The sequence below is a fragment of the Spea bombifrons genome, chromosome 5 (assembly GCF_027358695.1).
Source record: "Spea bombifrons isolate aSpeBom1 chromosome 5, aSpeBom1.2.pri, whole genome shotgun sequence".
Lineage (NCBI taxonomy): Eukaryota > Metazoa > Chordata > Amphibia > Anura > Pelobatidae > Spea > Spea bombifrons.
This window is the reverse complement of record NC_071091.1, coordinates 34,155,835-34,175,564: the sequence shown is the minus strand read 5'-3', so window position 1 is coordinate 34,175,564 and position 19,730 is coordinate 34,155,835. Positions and strand designations below refer to the sequence as shown.

General features: G+C 39.9%; 1 protein-coding gene across 1 annotated transcript; it reads right to left on the bottom strand.

The window, feature by feature from the left end:
- Positions 1-566: 566 nt before the first annotated feature.
- LOC128497645 (outer dense fiber protein 2-like) lies at positions 567-12,952 on the bottom strand. The gene is made up of 19 exons (XM_053467808.1): positions 12,888-12,952; positions 8,560-8,666; positions 8,242-8,363; positions 7,001-7,356; positions 6,302-6,431; positions 5,807-5,938; positions 5,491-5,547; positions 5,024-5,095; positions 4,812-4,928; positions 4,454-4,633; positions 4,013-4,122; positions 3,786-3,921; positions 3,336-3,446; positions 2,932-3,021; positions 2,495-2,623; positions 1,904-2,004; positions 1,574-1,727; positions 1,369-1,494; positions 567-764 (listed from the first exon to the last, which is right to left on the bottom strand). The coding sequence occupies exons 1-19, from the start codon at positions 12,950-12,952 to the stop codon at positions 591-593; spliced, it is 2,469 nt and encodes an 822-aa protein (XP_053323783.1). The 3' UTR covers positions 567-590.
- Between the last annotated feature and the right edge of the window lie 6,778 nt (positions 12,953-19,730).

Here is a 19,730-nt window from a genome sequence, read left to right as displayed (position 1 = left end):
TGTCTTTAAGGGGTTAGATTAATAGTGTGCGTATATTAGAATAGTACATGATGAGTGTTGAAGGCAATGAAGAAAAATCATTTTTAAAGTTTAGCGATTTAATGTTTCATCCCAGATTACCCTCAATCCAATACCATGCATTGGAACAATTAGTACAAATTAGCACCACCACAATCATTTTACTCAGCACCACAAAATTTATTTTGTAAATGTCCATAACAAATCACAATAAAAAATGAATTTCCATTTTATTATAATAAAGCATGAATCCACAGTACTATAATAACATTTCCTATACAATAAAAATTATTTATAAATCACACACTGTGAATTAGATGGTATCAAATTAGAAAAACAAAAATGTAAAGAATTTAATCATTAGAACACGAAATATAAATATTAGATTTTCATACATTTCTCTATAGAAGGTCTACATTAATTTTTGTTAATTTTCAGATTTAGATTTAACAAGATTATCAAACAACTACAATAGCTACAAAAATCTCAACGGTGGCTTGTCATATATGGTGTTATGGAGATATGGTTCTTCAAACTTTGGTTTATTCGGAAGAGTGACTTCCAAACCCTTTCTACATCGGAGATTGAGGGTGAATAAGAGTGCTGGAAAAGGCAGGCTCTCCGAATACATTAGAGTAAGAGGATTTCAGGAACTGAACGTAGGCCTGCATGCCGCGGTTGATGCTCTCGGACAGTTCCAATTTGTCTTTTAGATCCTGCAGGCAGCTCTGGAACCGGCATTCAGTCTGGTGGTGAAAAGAAAACCAAAATGAGTGGACAGCATTTGTATAAATTAGTAGCTAGCAGTTAAAATAAAAAGTTGCATTGAAGTACAAAAGTATACAGCGTGTCTGCACACACATGGGTTGTCAGTCATATGTAAATGGAAACCTCTACAAAAATAAATCACAAAAAACAAAATCATCTGCCAGAACTTTATCCACTGCAACATCCAGGGGAACAATGTATAGCAGAAAAGGGAGAGATGTGCATGAGGAATGAGTTCTGATATTAGCGCCACACAACTGTGTCAGACAGGACTTAAAATCGTTATGGACATATACGTTCAATCATAGTCCCGATCTGTCACATGACTACTTGCATGAGCGTCTGCCCATTCCGGATCTGGGGTGGTGACTGCAGTGTGAAGATAGAGGTATATAGGTAGGTCAAACAGGCATCTGCTAATGATATAAACAGACTCCTGCCCAAACAAATGCGCCTGGCAGATACTGCAAAGACCCACTTCTGCAAAAACAAGTTGGCATAGATATCCAACAAACTAGCACAACAGAAAAATCTATGCTTAGGCTTCCATAAGCTCTTATTTCAATTGGACCATATACTCACCTCTTCTTTGATGCAGAGGATTTCAATCACTTCAGCTTTGGTTATGCTAAGCTGGGTCTCAAGATCCAGGATTTTAGACTGTGTTGCCCTTTCTTTACACGTCACACATTCTCTTGCTTGATTAACCTGCAAAAGTTTCAGATGTTAGGATGAAATTGCCTAAGGCGCTCTGTGACACTTTGGGTGTCCACCATATACATCCTACCTGCTCTGCAAAATAAGCATTCAGCTGGCATGCCATAGCTGCGCAGTCACGATCCCTTCCTTCTAGCTGCCACTGGCTCTGCTGGAGAAAATCTTCTTGTTTTACCACAATCTGCATAAGATCTTTCTGTTGGATTCCTGCATCATCCAGTTTCCTGGTAAAAAAAGAAGCCAATCAAGGATGTGTGGTCAGATTTTGTCCATCACCCACTTAGCAATAATTCAACACAAACACAAAGGAGAAAAAGAGAAAGAAAGAATCGTTCTTCCAGAATAATAATTGTCATGATGTAAATCATTACTTAAGTGAAAAACATCCAGATCAACTTACCTTTCCAGATCTGCTAGTTTAGCAACTAAACAGTTGTTTTCTTCTAAAGCAGACTGGTACTTCTCTCTTGTTGACAAAACCTTTTCTTCTTGTTTCTCCATCTGCCAAAACAACATGTCTTAATATATATCATATACAAGAACAAGGAAGACATGGAAAAAAAACAAATAGAGGATATTAATAGTCCAGTCCAATGCTCCATGATTTTGTATAAATAAATATGCCTTTAAAGGGTAACAAGACAAACCCCCTCTTTATTAACCTTTTATAGCCTGCAGTAACATCACACTAACTACTGGTCAACACCACATAACTGTCGGCCCCAGAAGAAGTGAAGCAGCTATGAATGTGTAAATAGAGCACGCACGTTTTGAGATATGTTCAGGGATACAGAAAAAAAAGTTGGTTACTGTTCTACACACCCATAAAAACATTTAATTTGTTACTGGGGATTAAGTGGTTAGACAAAAGAAAAAAATACCCCCCCCCCAAGAAAATCTATATATAAATAACAGACATATATAAAGGCAACAACAATGTCTTGGACCCAAATGCCTTGCTTGAAGAGCTATTGCTGTGCCAGTTCCTTACCCCAGTGCGCATGTCAGAGATGATACTGGTGAGCTCTATGTTCTTTTGCTCCTGATCCAGCAGCAGTTCTTGACAATCTTGAAGTTTCCTCTCTGATTGCTTTACCATCTCCACACATGCAAGGTAACTCTAAAGTAAGATCAATGTTATACTCAGGAATGGAAGTGTCACTGGCTGAGTGCAGCTTAAATGAAGTATGACAATAACATCCAGAACAAGTTTTAACTTTACTTACTTGAAGATGAAAAAGGAGGAGGAAAAATGATAGGAGATACAGTATAAGACCATAAAAGGTAGGTTGCTCTATACCAGAGTCTCTCAGTGTTGGTCACAAGGTGCCCTGAACATCACAAGCTAGCTAAGTCAACTACCTTTGTCTTCTGATGGAACGGAAATGAAATCCCAAATCCAAGGAGGAAATAGGGTTAATATTTTACCTCTCCAACTTCCAGATCCTTTGGCTTTTTTTTGTCGCAATTTTCTAGCTGCTTGCAGACTTCACGAGCCTCCATCCGAGCCATTTCAACCTATAAGAGAATAGGGACTTCCATTTCAGGAGAGATTCTCATGCAAACATATAAAGCATTTTTTCTTTTCCATGTAAATGACCACCTCATTTAGCAGCAGAGGCCCTATTCTCTTTGTAATGTAATGTAAAATATATACATGTTAGACACAAAGCTGGTGCAGATTGTTTGATAACAAAATACCAATTAGTGAAGACAATTACAAAGTTATTAGGTTGTATATTAAATGGCTCAATTCAAATACTGAAATGTAGATTGTGGCTAGAAGAAGCACAGTATTAGTGGTGTACCTGCAAAATATCCATATGACAAACCTGATCTTTGTAGGTATTCACCAGACCTTCATACTGATGCAGGGAACTCTGCAGCTGTTGTACTTCATTGTGAGAAAATGCCAGTTTCTCCTCCGCTGTGGCCAAAGTAGACTGCAAGTGACAGAAGGAGTGCTTTGTTTATTTAAACTGTTCACAGTGCGAGAGAGAGATTCACACAAGGCAAATTATTTTAGCCTCTTGCTTGGGCATCCATGGATATGTCCACCATGTTCTCACTTTAAAGGCACAGTCTAGCCACTATATGCACTTTAATCCACAATGGCCGATTAATCCCCCTTGCAAAAGCGTGGAGGCATTCTACAGAATCTCCCCATATGCATAGCAGTCACATGTAGTTTTCATCTTTTTTAAGAAAAGAAGATGTTTTTACTCATTTACAATAAATCACCCATATTGACACCCTGCTGGTGAGAGGTACGAAGGACTAACCTTTAGTTTCTCATGCTCTTGTTTAAAAAAGGTGTTCTCTGTATTCTGCTGGTGAAGTTTCTCCAAGAGTGATTCCTGATCCAGACGTGACATCTCCTCATTGGTCTGAATGTCTTCCAGCAGTTCTGTTATACGACTAGATAAGTGAGGAAGGACAATAGTAAAATAAGTAAAATTGTTCATGCATCATCCAAGGTTCTGGCTATGGACTTAGTGAATCCTCTTACTTGTTCAGTGTACTGATGACCTTCTCCATTTCACTCTTCTCATTCATATAGGCGCTGTGAAGGCTTTTCCAGTTGTCGATGTCGGACAGGGACCTAGCCAGTTCTGCATTCTGCCAAAAAAACAAATACATAAGAAACCAAAGAAAAACACAATTATTTTTATCATTATACTTTTCTGTCTCCTTCTATCCCAAATTATTTGAATTCAGCAATAAAAGCATCCCTATATTACCTTTGAATGCTAAAGTACTACCCGATAAAAAACATTACAAACATTCATTATTTTTTGGGGAATTGCCAACTGATATTTTAATAGTGTCAATTTTGTGACTGTTATATAGTTATAGAGGATAATTACAGTAATAATATATACAATGCCTTACTACTGAAATATGCGAACGCCAAGTCAACGTGCCTACTTAGCACCTTGTGTTGACTTACTTTTTCTGCAAGCTGTGCGTTCAGTGTTTGCACCGTCTCCTCGCTGCGTTCTGCTCGCTGTTTCAATGCTCTGGCGGATTTTTTCAAGGCATCTTTGTCCAACTTTTGCTTCATTTCGTTGTAATGTTCCTTGGTCTTCTCCATTTCTGTCTTATGCTGGACTTCAGCACGCTCCAGATTCTGAAATACAACAAATTATCTAGAGTTACAACGGACCAGGAAAGTTCTACATGCTAACAGGGCACCAACAAGGTAGATGTGAATGAAAAAGAATAATGATATACATATAATAAGATACATTCTGCATCATGCAAAGAATCCTGAAAGCAGATGAAAAATGAGGTGGATCAGACTATACCTTGAGCTGGACAGTCAGATGGTTGTTCTCTACCTCACAACTTCTGAGCTGCCCCTGCAAATAAGCTTTTGTGGCATCCAGAGACTTGGACAGTTCTGATGCTTTCTGAGCTTTATCCTGAAAAGAAAAGCACATTGTATCCAACATTAGTCACAATATAAGAAAATTCCTAACAAAACTGGCCTAGGAAGGCGAATGATGGATATTCAAACCTTTTCTGTCTGCAGTTGGAGAAGAAGGTCATCCACTTCCTTCTCTTTCTCATAAAGCCTCAGCTGGAGATGCTGAATAGGAAGAAACGTTAACATGAATGAGAAAGGAAGCAGAGCCACAGTCAAAATTACATCATGGTATCTACCGTCTGTATGTGAATGGTATCGGCATCTAAAAAAATGGCTCTGGTGACCAATGCAGGCGCGTTAATTAATGAAGAGCTGAAAGACTTCCTATATGTTGCTTATCTTTCTAATAATATTTCAGTTAAAATGTAAAATTGATAAGGTAAAATTGAAACTAGGTGTAAGTAGCAGTTTTTGAGGTGGGCATATCGACAAATACCAAATGGTGACCAAGAACACATTGCGTGAATGGCACTGGCATGGCATTTTATGACATTCAAAAAGAAGAGGCTATTTTAAGGAATAATAACTGGACATTAGACATAAGGCACGGAACGTACTGTTTTCTCAATGTCTGAGTCGGACAGTTTCTTCATAAGCAGTTGTTGTTTTTCTGTCTGGGGGGGGTGAAATAAAAAAAGCTTCAACTATAAAGCAAGGATTTTCCATAACCACAAAATTAAAGACGTCCCCTCAAATGAATAACAAATATGCAAACCTCTTCCAGTGGGGGCAGATCATCATGTAACCAGTTTTGGACCCATGTGCCCTCCTGTAACCTAAGATGAACCCCCAACCAATACTCTGGCCCTGCTTCTAGGTCTTTCTGGAGCCTACATCTATTTAGAAAGCTGTAGAGTAGTATAAGTTACTTACCTCTCTGAAATGCTGCTCACTAAGCAGTGTCCGAAGTGCCTTGTTGGTGCCTTCACATGTACTCAGTTTTTGAAGCAGGATCTCGTTCTGCCTGGTTAGCTGGTTTACATCAGTGGAGGACATTCTCTTTTCCTGTTAAGAGAAGTTTACTGTTGATGAAGACGAAGCAGCAAAATGATGCTTTGTGTTATTGTCACTCGAGGACTGCAAACAGGCCACAATTTGTGGATATCCCAGCTTGAGAACATTAAGAAAAAATAACTAAACTACTTTCAGGCAGGGATAAACATAATTCCAGACTGTTGTTTGTGGCCCTTTAGGATTACAGCTGTGCATCCCTTAAGGAAGAATTTAAATAATTGAAATTAAAGAATCTGTTGCGATATTGTGGTTCGTCACATAGACATGTTTTATGTAAAAAATGTAAACCTGCATCCCCTAAAACCAGATAATATGAATGTCATGATGGCGCCCCTTTAAGTATAAGTTACTTACATATTTCATCCTGTCGACGGTATTACGCAGGATCCCCACTTGCTTGGCAGCCTCTGAACCATCCCTCTCAGGTTCCATCAGTTTAGACAGGAGATGACACTTCTCTTCTTGCAGCTGATGTTTCTGGAACCTGTATTAACATATCCAATGAAGACCTGCATTCCACATTTATATACATATTTCTATAATTCGGTAATTTTGTTTGTTATCGCCATAAATATGATAGGTTGCTGCCATTGAAAAGGAAAACGTTTATTAAAAGTTCCAACAACCCTTCACATTTTTACAGTTGCAAGCTTATGTAGGTAAATGTTTTGTGAGAGGCTAAGATAAGTCACCAATTTTAAAGATGCCTGTGATGTCCAAGTTTCTTTTTCTTCCCCCAGTATTAAAATCTGCCTGTCTTGATATAAGTAAACCGACCCAAAGGTGCTGTTTCAGGCAAAACGTTAATCGCACTCTCTAGTAACAACAACCTCTCAATGCCTGGTTTTGTGTCCCATACCAATTAAGCATTCCCGGCAAAAATTTTGAATAAAGTGGAATTTTACATGATTAAATAATTATTTCCTTGAAGGGTCCTTGCATAGGTCCCTAAAGCTGCATTTTAGTAGTAAAGTAGGTGGAACAGCACCTTTAACACTCATGTAGTTTGCAGTGTAGCATGGCTAAACAATCTTTTTTTGGGGGAATACATACAGATTTAGGTCCTTCTCTTCATTAATCTGCTCAATGCTCATTTTCAAACGTGCATTTGCATGTTCAGTCTCTTCCAGTTCCAGTGACATTTTGGCTAGTTTGTCCTTCTGCTCCTCCAGAAGCTTTTTGGAAGCAGACAATTTCCCCTCATAACGCTCCAGGACGTGTTCTTTCTTCTTGAGTTCCACCTCATGCTTTAGGGTATCAACTTTGTTGATCAAGGAATCAATCTTCTTTTCGTAGGTGTTGATTTTGAGGTGGATGGTACCTCCTTCTGTAGAAAGGTCATCGAGACTCAAGGCTGAGACCATCTTCTTAGTATCTGGAGGTGTGATATCCAAACGATCTGTAAAACCCTGAAGAATCAAAGTAAAAAAAATAATAAAAGGATAAACATAAACCACCACGACACTGAGATAAGAGTTCAGGGAAGTCAATGAATCCCCACTAAAAGAGTTTTTCCAAAATTATATTATTTGAAGTAGGGTTGAGAAAACAACAATAACTTTTCAACTACAAGGTGCATTCATCTTTTTTGGGGATCAGTGAGGCAAATTTTGTTTCTCCCCACTGATCAAACAGCTGCCTCTAGACAGGAGCAGAGGGTATCTGTGATGATAGCATTTGGGACTCATGTTCACAGTTTTGCTCCTGAGATGTAACTAGGGCTCTTGGCGCTTGGGGTAGAGTCGAGGCTCCGTGCCACCCCGACATCAAACCTGTTTAAGGACGTAATGGGAGATGCAGGGAGATTTCCACCAGGCGGCGAGAGTGAATGCCTTTTATTGTCAGGCCAATACTGGACAAATGCCCAGGCCACATACTTCGCCTTACTTCCGCTCCAATAGCAGTTTGGGTCCTGCAGTCACCCCATGGTTACAGTTACAGTTCTTCTTACTTATAGGGCTTGACCAACAATTAAACTAGCAAGGATCACCATGACCCCAACCCACATATTAAATAATATTATGTTCATGTAATGCTATCATATTGTGTGGCGCTGTACAATAGGTCTCTACATACCATGTGAATTGAATACATAAGTCTCTTTGCTCAAGAACATCTTATCGTTTACAAGTCTACATGTAGCTTCCAAAGGATGGGCCATACAACTTCTGAAGCTGTAGATTAAATTAGTATCTGTAAGGATGGCTGTTCAAAAATGACAATTCCTGAGTCACGTCACGGCTAAAAGGCAAGCAGCGAACAGCGGAAATATCATTTAGGAGTGGACACCTTACCTCCCGCTTCAAGCCATTGCCACAGGCAGATGTTTTTCCGGGTGGGATCCATGGGACCTTTGATTTGATCTTCGTGGTGCGACGCAGGTTTGCAGTCTCACCTCTCATTTTGCTTTCTGACGGTTATTCCGTAGAAATCTAATTAAGAGAAGAAAAAAAAACCACAGTCAAATTCAGTCAATGTCTTTGCAAACTGGCCTGTTGGAAATAATGCATTGCTGCATTTTCAAACAGCCCATTTTAAGCCACCTGCTTTTTGGCATCAGGTACCAAGACCAAAGGAAACGGTCCAAGGTACAACATGATGGCCATCAGCATTGCCCCACCTGTAATTGGTGGTTTTATGACCCTTCTCAATGTGGAGATGGACTGGAGTATTTTCATATAATATAATTATAATGGTTGCTTTTATTTGCTTTTTGTATCTGGTTGACCCAAGGGTCTAAGTTAGGAGGCAATTGCCTTAACCCCTTAAGGACAATGGGCGGTCCCTAAACCCATTGAAAACAATGCATTTTGAGCCCGTACATGTACGGGCTTTGTCATTAATTGGTTAAGTGGGCCAAAGTCGAACGTAACCAAATCACCAAAGTCAAATAATGTAATTAAAAATGGGAATAGTTTGGTAAATTACTGAGCTATTTCACTGTCTTCTTACAAATCAGGCTCACAACACAACTGAAGTTTTTTTGAACGTACAGGTATCTTTCCTAGCAATCACCGTATTACAAACTGTCACCATCATATCATCAAACAATAAAAACTAAACTCAAACATCTGTATTAAAAAAGAAATGAAAGAAGAGTCTCCTACAACTATTTAAAGCACCTTGATGCCACTTTCCTATACTATTCATTCATAAAGTGCATGATGACCCTCCCAACTGTAATTTACAACTGTAACGACAAGAACCGCATAAGACTTTTAAATCATGAAAATAAATGTATTCTTTAGTATACAAAGGGCTGCTTTGATTTATTGCCATTTATTTACAATAATAACCATTTAAACCTCTTCCTCTTCAAACCTACCCTAGATGCCTACAGACTCCGCAGACGCCCAACAGAAAGGACTTTAATGTAAATGGTGCCAAAGTAAACGTTATTAAGCTGTTGCCGTGGCTATAATTTTACCAAAATAACTGAATGGGTCTAAATAGTGTTTTAATAGCGGAATTATATTCAGCTCTGGGGGTTATTGCATTCTTGCATACAGAATTCTTAATGGACAACGTATCTCTATCGCCAGCTGATACCTGTTACCCTGGGAAAAATGGCCTGGGCTGGGGCACATCTACATAACAATGGTTTTCAATCAGTTTACCCAATAAGGGCATTAAAGAGAGCGCCCCCTGCAGGCGCCAGACCCAGAATTACCTCTCACTATGGGCAGGCTGGACGCTTCCTCACTCGCCGTAGCCGTCCACCATAAAACAACAACGGTATTTCTGTCAGTTTAACCGCTCTTCCTTAGACGCAACTCCCGAGGAATTTCATTGGTGGTTTAAAAAAACTCTCCTGTTTTTTGATTCGCCACCATCATTCGAGCCGTTGTCGTGGCAACACTTGCCAACTGCCATGGACCAACTAATCTGTGATCATAATGTCTCCAACAAAATAGCGACAGAGAGGAAACAGTGGCAGAAGCTGCAGCTTCACAAAGTGGTCAGATTCATGAATAAGTAGAAGCACCACACAATAACACCTCCCTCCTGTGTAATATGATGTTGTTAATTAAAATACTAAACACAGTTCATAAATACTTGCCTCCAAAGTCGTGTGTATGTGTCAATTATAATTTATTATTATTATTAATTATAAACACAACATCCATCACTAATGTCACACAAGTTCACCTGGCAACCCTAGAAAACGGGGTCCAGCTTGCATGGCCATTACTTCCATGGGGCAATTGGAGCAAATACCCTGGGTGCCAAAAGATGAGAAGAGTTCTTCAGCCACCTGCGCCAAGGTCCCTTCCCCTACACCTTTTCTCTGAAGCAGATATGTCAATGCAGGCATGACCACCGACCTGGCCGTAGGTGCCAAGAGCCCTAGTTATGGCTCTGCCACATATCTCCTAATCCAACCAATGTGGACTGGTGGCCGGCTTTGTATGTAAGCAACGTGGGTGGAACTAAGGCATATGATGGAAATATTGCACCACCTACTATGTCACTGGCACATTTGGCATTAGATACAATGTTGCCATTTTGCATCACAAGTATTGGTTCAGGGCCCATTCTATATTAAACTTATTTCCAAATAATTGTTTAATATTCCAGGAAGCCTCAATAAAGAAGAACGCACATTAAATCAATTTGTGGGTAAATACTTACCTTGATAAAATCTTACCAAATAAATTCAGCCAAGCTCTCGAGTTGACTGGCAGTAAGGGAACCATGTATTAGGAGATGTGGTCAGCCTAATACATCTCCTGCGTGATGTTGGTTGGAGCATCAGTTGAACGCATATGGAGATCCCTCCATGCACTCGGAAGAGGCACACCATATTAAACTTAAAAGGGACCACTAGAGTCCAGAGACAGACCGTCATATTTCTGTCCCTTTTCCTGCGCAGGTGATGGTGGTGGTGCTTTTGCTTGCTGCTGCTTTTCAGCTACTTTCTGCCTCTCTCTAGCGGCTGTCTCCTCAGCTTTCCTTCTCACTTCAGCCGCCGCTGCTGCTTCCCTCTGCGAGCATCACCTTCATCTCCTGTATGGATTGCTCCCCCGGGCTTACATCTTCTGGACTGGGGAACACACCCTGCAGAGAACAAGTACAATTTGCAATGGTTCGTGTCACTGTTTATCAATGAGCCATAACCCCAGCATAGAATACAATAAAAACCTCATCTATGACCCTTGGACTAAAATAAATTCTCCAAAAGTGTTTAGAACTAAAACATATATATATATATATATATATATATATATATATATATATATTTTAGAATAATGGTCACATAAGACGCTCATACTGTATTTTAAAGTTTGTTCTAATTACAAGTGACCTGCATTACCTATGTAGATAAAAACAAATCCTCAATTTCAAGCTTTTGATCTTAAAAACTATGGGAAGCTGAGCAGCAGAATTTTGGCATAGATTTAAATTCAAATTAAAATAAAATAATTAAATATTGACTTTTAATTGCACATTACTGTCATGACCAACGAAATTGTAGGTCATTGTATACATCTTAGCAGGGCCGGCCCTACAATGCAGCAGAGTGGGGCAATTGCCCCAGACGGCACTTTGCCGCCCAAGGCGTTTTTTCTTTAGCGGAGGACAGAGGGGGGCGGCGAGTGGTTTTCGCTTACCCGCGCTCGGTGCCCCTCTCTCTCCTCTGCGAGCCTTCTAGCTCGGTCTCGGTGCCAGCTTTTAATGCTGAGTGCCAGAAAATGACATCATTTCCGGCGCTCAGCAGTAAAGCAGTGCGCACCGTGGCAGAGCAGGGAGACTCGCCGCAGGACTGCTGAAAGGTAAGTGCATGGGGGGGCGTCATTTCAAACTTCGCCCCAGGTGGCATTATGTTTTGGACCGGCCCTGCATCTTAGAGGTGTTTAGAAACAGTGAACAACTAACAACTAAAAACTATTTTATTCTGTCCAGGTCCTTTAGTGTGTGCTCTTACACTGCAATATGATAACTAATCTACTGATTCTCTACCTATTTGTTATATCAAACTGCCTGGTGTGTCCTAAGTAAAGGGGATATTAACAGACTCTCCAGAATACTTGCTCCTCTAGAATAAATGTGTAAATATGTAGGAGAAGCTCTGTTTTACTAAACCTACATATTTGAATATGTTCACCGCAGGGGCGTACCTAGAGTATTTGGCACCTGTGACAGATCCTGTATGTGGCACCCCCCCACACACACACTCTTTAAAACTGCATAGTTTCTATGGTTAGGCAAACATTGACAGGGGTACAGCATAATTGTTATCATTATATACTTAGGGATTATGCGGTACCACCGTCAATGTGTGCCTATACATTGAGCCAGACACTGACAACCCCTATCACTATATACTAAGCCAAACATTGATGTGGTGTAGGCTTACCACTTTAGTGACTGGCATAGTAAATAGTAGGGATGCACCGAAATGAAAATTCTGGACCGAAACTGAAAATTCAACATTCACATCTACACATACTACACATACGCCTGTCCATACATACACATTTATACACTGCCCTCACCACACAACCCTGATTTTTTGCCAATCATCCGGATTTGTACAGGACAGTTTTAACAAGGAGTTATGTGTCACTTGCCAAGAGCCCTGTGCAATGCCACAACCAGAGCCGGCCTTAAGTGTTCTGGCGCCCTGTGCGGACTACTCCTCTGGCGTCCCCTTCTCACTACTCCCCCATCCCTTCTCACTATCCCCCCCTGTCCCTTCTCACTATCCCCCCCTGCCCCTTCTCACTATCCCCCCTCTGCCCCTTCTCACTATCCCCCCTCTGCCCCTTCTCACTATCCCCTCCTCTGCCCCTTCTCACTATCCTCCCCTGCCCCTTCTCACTATCCCCCCCTCTGCCCCTTCTCACTACTCCCCCCCTCTGCTCCTACTAACTATTCCCCCCTCCTGTCCCTTCTAGCTATCTACTCCATCTCCCTAATTCTCACTATCATCACTTACCTTGTTGCCAGTGTCCTGCGGTGGGAGAGGGAGGCATCCGTCGTCCCGCTCTGCCGCAGTGCCATCATACTCCGGGTCTCAACATGAAATGTCGGCCCCACAACGTAGTCACGGAGAGTGAGGGACACAGAGCGGTTGCTGAAAACTTCACGAGCAACCACTCGGCGGCCCTGTCCGGGACTTAAATTAAAGCTTTTGTTTTGTTTTGTTTTTTAACTTTATTTAACATGAATGACGTTACATAAAGTTTAAAAAAAAACCCTGATCTTTTAATTTAAGTCCCGGGCAGGCGCCCCTGCTGCAATGGCGCCCTGTGCGGTCGCACACCCCTAAGGCCGGCCCTGGCCACAACAGATGATTACAACCTTATTGGTTGTACATGTGAAATGCATATTTTATAGTGAAATATGGTTTGTGTGCAGTAGCCAAACTTGATGACACAATGTGATGCCGACAGTTAATATGAACAGACTTAACTCTCATGTATTTTATAATTTGAAACTCATTATTGTCGAACGTATGGTTGCCTTTATAAGAGAACATTTAACTGATATGCATAGTGAGGTAGAAGGAAGTCATATTCTTAACAGCAGCTTTCATCTAGGTTAGTTACAAAGGGTCACAGAACCTTGCCAAGACTGGGATTCAAGGTCAAAGTCAGTCTGTAGCAGTCAATGAGAAAAGTAGGGATCAGGATAACATATTGTGAAACACTTTCCAAAGGCATGGTACAACATATAACAAGTTGGGATTTTTGCCCCTTAAACTATTTCTCCTTTCTAAACAATCACAATATATCACAATATGGCATTATTAATTCATAGCAGGTGGCTCTTTGATAGGGGCGACAACTAGGCAGTTGTCAGTCCCAACACCTGGACTTCTTTATCTATTGAATTTTTAGGCGTAGGTAGGGTCGAGCGAGATCACTTAGCGTAATTGCATGACCCTGCAGGAGTAGATGAGCTGCACTGAACACCTGTGAAAATATGTGTATTTTTAGCCCTATGTATACATACATTTTTTATTCTTAGTCTGATTGCTATTTCTATGTTTAATTGAACAATTATACCATGTACAGAAAACCTTGCATCCTCTATTTGATGCCATATTACAGGAACATTTGATGCTCCATAAAAAGTCTCAACATTTGTTCACACATTTATTGGTTTAATTACCACAGTATAATATTTTTCCTACTGGGATATTGAGTTCTAGAATTGACCATAATTGAAGAACTGGAATTATCACAAAAATAAGGGGGATTATTGTGTTACTCTTCTGTCTTAGTTAATGTGCACTACTATCTTCCTGTTTTGTTGATCTGCTGAGGCTGTACACAGTTTATTTTGTGTCTGAGTATGTTAATGTCTGTCTGGGTATGTTAATGTTTTTCTGTCTGTATGGGGGTGTCTGTATGGGTATATTTGTGTGTATGGGTATATTTGTGTATCTGTCTGAGTATGTAAGTGAAAGTGTGTGTGGGTATGTCAATGTGTTCACATGTGTCTTTGGGTATGTTAATGTGTGCCTGGGTATTTTAGTGAAAGGATGTGTCTCGGTATGTTAGTGTGGAAACATGTATCTTTGAGTCTTTGAGTATGTTAGTGTATGAGTATTCTAGTGTTTTCGGTATGTTAGTTGGTGTGTGTGGGCTTGTTTGTCTGGGTATGTTTGTGTGTCTGGGTATGTTAGTGTGTCTGGGTACTTTTGTGTGTCTGTCTGGGTATGTTAGTGTGTGTCTAGGTGTGTTAGCTTGTGTCTGGGTGTATTTGTATGTGTGTGGGGGAATGTCAATATGTAAACATGTGTCTGTCTGGGTATGTATGTGTGTGTGTCTGAGTAGGTTTGTGTGGGTGGGTATGTTAGTGTGTGTGTCGGTATGTTACTGTGTAAACCTGTGTCTTTGTGTATGTTAGTCTGTGTGTCTGGGTATATATGTGGAAGTGTGTGTTTGGTATGTTAGCATGGCTGTCTGGGTATGTTAGCATGGCTGTCTGGGTATGTAAGTGAAAGTGTGGGTGGGTATGTCAATGTGTTAACATGTGTCTTTGGGTATGTTAATGTGTGCCTGGGTATTTTAGTGAAAGGGTGTGTCTGGGTATGTTAGTGTGTGAACATGTATCTTTGTCTGAGTATGTTAGTGTATGAGTATTCTAGTGTATGAATATGTCTTGGTTTCGGTATGTTAGTTGGTAGTGTGTATGTGAGTGTGTGAGGGGGAATAAAGAAGAGAGAAGAACAAGAATCGCCAAGGGAATAAGCAGAGCTGTGGTAAAGTAGATAGTGGAGAAGGTAGGAAGACATTGAATGAGTGAGAGTGTGAGAGAGCATGAGGGTGGTTTTGGTGTTTGTTGGGGGCAGTATTTCATGCTTGGGCCCAGGCAGCACAATGTGTTGGGCTGGTCCTGCACTCATGTAGGCAATATCTCAAATGAGATTTGAAACAGTGGTCCATCAATGTAAATGGTGCTTTACAAAGGACCTTGACAAGAGACTTGAGTAATAGATAACAGCCATTATGACTTTTAAAATATACTTAAATGTATTAAAATATATTTACATGAATAGGATATAATAAACCCAGGCAAGGGTGTGTTAAGACAAGTAACAATCTATATTTTTCAAGTTCAACGGGTCCTGTCAAGACAACAAGAGTAAGATAGAAAAAGTTTTTATGGCGATTTTATTGAAGTTATTTCAGGAAATCTATAGTAAAAAGACATTTTTTTATGTAGCTGCCGTTTCTTTGTGGTCAACTGGGCCAAAATTTCATTTTAGAATTTCCTCTGATATTTTCCAAAAGGGGAGTACCCAATCAGTAGCTTTACAGCTATTGATTAACAACATACTACCGATGCATGTTCCCATAGTTTAACTGTAAACCGAGCAATGGATCTGTTGCCTACTAGACAGGCTATCATGGATGGAAAGATAAGGGGCTTAGTCATTCTGAAAAATGTTTTATATATAAACCATCTGTTGGGCACAGGGATGCTGAGGAGGAATTACATTTTCATTTAAAAAGAGCAATTGTGTAAATATTGTTACTCTCTCTTTATTAAATAACTGCTACACATAGAACCTATATTCAGTTTCCTTGTTTAGGTCCAAGGGCAACATTTATTGCTTTCTCTGCTTTGTGATATTTATGACTAAGTGTAAATGGAAAATATCTTCACTGTATACAGCATTTAAAAGTATTGTGAAATAAAATACTATGCTGTCACAGAGCCAAATGAGGTTAAACTCGCTAAAATTGTCCCGTGTCCAGCGAATTGCTTTTTAAAATTATATTTTCGGTCATAATTGTATATTTCTCATTGAAGTACAAAGAACAAACCCTGCCATCATGAAAAGGCATTATCTCATAATACACAACAGGAAGAGTTTGATGACAGCTTTGATACAGGACTTTGGACACAGAACCAGAAGGATCAGTGTTATAACCACTACAAATTGGATAAGCCCTAAACAAGGAGAATGTGAGGTGTGCTCAACACGTTTCAATTTTTTAGTGGGCCATTGCCATCTTTAGCCTTTTTCTGTAAGCATGAATTAAATTGGCAAATAGATGGCTTCAGTCTATCATCACAACGAAATTTGAAAACTTTGTTAATCAGTAAGAATAGCCGAAAACCAGGAGGGATCACCAACAAAACAAATGAAAATGTTGTAGTACTTCTGCAACAGGGCATGATGTGAATGTACTACACAGGCCAAAATAATGCAGAAAGGTCCGCGGACAATAGAAGCGTTTCTAAACCCCTGTTTCTCCCCGCAAATTCATTTTCATTATTCTGTCACACAGGGACAGCCTCTCCCCCGCTCCTCCAATCATGGAGGAAGTGTGCACAGAGGCTATGCGCTTTTGCGGAAGTGCTCCTGGAGGTCAGGTTAACAAAGCAGATGGAGGGGAGATGCGGACCAAGAAAGAAGACAGAAGAACAAAAAGAGGCAAGACAGGAAGCAGACCTGCGGAAAAGGAAACAGGGACATGGAAGCGGTTGACGGACAAGGTAGGAAGACGTAAGGCGAGAGTGAATGTGGATGAGTGACAATTAATTTTCTCCCAATTTTGCCAAACTCAAAAGACAGGAAACAAAATTAGTTGTCTGAAAACATATAGGCCAAAAATTTAACAAAAATTGTTTTTGGTCCATGTGCACAAATATAATAAATACTACATGTTGTTTACTTTATCTTCATATATGCACATTTTGGAAGGCTCATTTAGGTCCAGCCTGGAGTGCACGTTAACTCTGTATGGTCTGAAAGGTAGGCCACAATCTATTGTGGTTCCCCTTCAGCTTGCATTTATTGATCCATACAACTTGTCAAGCTTGTGCCTAACATTGTTTCAAAAATCCATAGAAGGAGACACATGCTGGTACATTTTAACCAACTTTTAAGAAATATGATGGCTTTTTTATTAAAAAGTGATGTATTATTGTTTGGTGTTACAAAATAATGCCCAATGCGTCATCCTTTGCCATCATGTAACATGTTTGCTTTCATTTAGAACTTTTATTAGCAATAAATCAGCAGACTGATATAGTATAATCACAGCTCTCAACACCTCGTCATTCATTAGATTGACAGAACAAGAACATTACAGTCTAAGCTCATTTTCAATATAAGTTAAGGGTGAGTTAATATCTAACAAATGAAGTGGGGACCCCAGTGTAGTAATTATCCATTTAAATTATTCCTTCATAAATGTCAAATGTACTATTAAATTAATAGTGAGGTGGTAATTTTCAATATGCAATTAATGTACTGAGGTACTCAGGATCTATAATAGTATTTAAGGTACAGTGATTTCAAGAATCATTCATAGCACGCTGGATACCTGATGCAGCCAATTTAACTGGAATAGTTATTTTACCCCATACATTGTCTGAAATGCATTGTGTGAAAAGTGGTTTAAAATAATGTGCAAGTCAGAATAGTTAAATATTATTAACCTATGTAAAATCTCTGGTATAGTGTTAATTTCCTTCTCAATATATCATATAAAAAACATGAGATAACATTAAGACCTCCTGTACTATTGGGCCTCAATTATAGTACATGCTATTTCCCAAGTTCATATTCAGCGACGTTCGCTAGCGAGGCCAGATCTCCTTTTTTGGGCAATTAAGCCCACCAGTGTGCTGGAGCTCAATGGGCCAGTTACAGTTCTACCTTACTGGCCCATTTATACTATAGAAGACACACAGTGCCGATATATGACATCATATCCCAGTACTTTGTAATGAGGATGTCGGCTGGGGAGGAATTGGCTGAGGTCGCTGTGCCGGAGGTAAATACAGTTTTATGCATACCTCTAGCAATTATAAATGGACCTTTTGTTTTTGGGGAGAGTAGTTAGAGGCATAGGAATAGATTTTTATCAGGACTTTTAATGTGGCTTCTTGATATTTATGTAATTGAATATGGTATTTAGAAAAATGTTTGTTATTTACAGAGACATGGCTAGCTCCCTAATGTTGGGACAGTTAGAGGGGGATTGGTATCTCCCCAACCAACTCCTCTCTGTCACTATTTTGTTGGGAGACATTATGATCACAGATCAGTTGGTAAGTGTTGCCATGACAACGGCTCTAATGATGCTGGCGAATCAAAGAACAGAAGACTAGGGGAGGTTTTTTTGAAACCACCAATGAAATTCCTCGGTAGTTGCGTCTAAGGAAGAGCGGTTTAACTGACAGAAATACCGTTGTTGTTTTATGGTGGACAGCTACGGCGAGTGAGGAAGCGTCCAGCCTGCCCATAGTGAGAGGTAATTCTGGGTCTGGCGCCTGCAGGGGGCGCTTTCTTTAATGCCCTTATTGGATAAACTGATTGAAACCCATTGTTATCTAGATGTGCCCCGGCCTAGGCCATTTTGCCCCCACCTCCGGGGCAACAGGTATCAGCTGGCGATAGAGATACATTGTCCATAAAAATTCTGTATGCAAGAATGCAATAACCCCCAGAGCTGAATATAATTGCGCTATTAAAACACTATTTAGACCCATTCAGTTATTTTGGTAAAATTATAGCCACAGCAACAGCTTAATAACGTTTACTTTGGCGCCATTTACATTAAAGTCCTAGGGTAGGTTTGAAGAGGGAGATGTTTAAATGGTTATTATTGTAAATAAATGGCAATAAATCAAAGCAGCCCTTATCGTTACTAAAGAATACATTTATTTTCATGATTTAAAAGTCTTATGTGGTTCTTGTCGTTACAGTTGTAAATGACAGTTGGAAGGGTCATCATGCACTTTATGAATGAATAGTATAGGAAAGTGGCATCAATGTGCTTTAAATAGCTGTAGTTGTAGTCAGTAGACTCTTCTTTCATTTTCTTTTTAATACAGATGTTGATGGTGACAGTTTGTAACACGGTGATTGCTAGGAAAGATACCTCTCCGTTCAAAAAAACTTCAGTTGTGTTGTGAGCCTGATTTATAAGAAGACAGTGAAATAGCTCAGTAATTTACCAAACTATTCCCATTTTTAATTACATTCTTTGTCTTTGGTGATTTGGTTACATTCGACTTTGGCCCACTTAAGGTAATTGCCTCCTAACTTAGACCCTTGGGTCTAAAAACAACCATTACATGTTCACGTGGATGAAAATACTCCAGTCCATGTCCACATTGAGAAGGGTCATAAAACCACCAATTACAGGTGGGGCAATGCTGATGGCCATCATGTTGTACCTTGGACCGTTTCCTTTGGTCTTGGTACCTGATGCCAAAAAGCAGGTGGCTTAAAATGGGCTGTAGCAATGAATTATTTCCAACAGGCCAGTTTGCAAAGACATTTACTGAATTTGACTGTGTTTTTTTT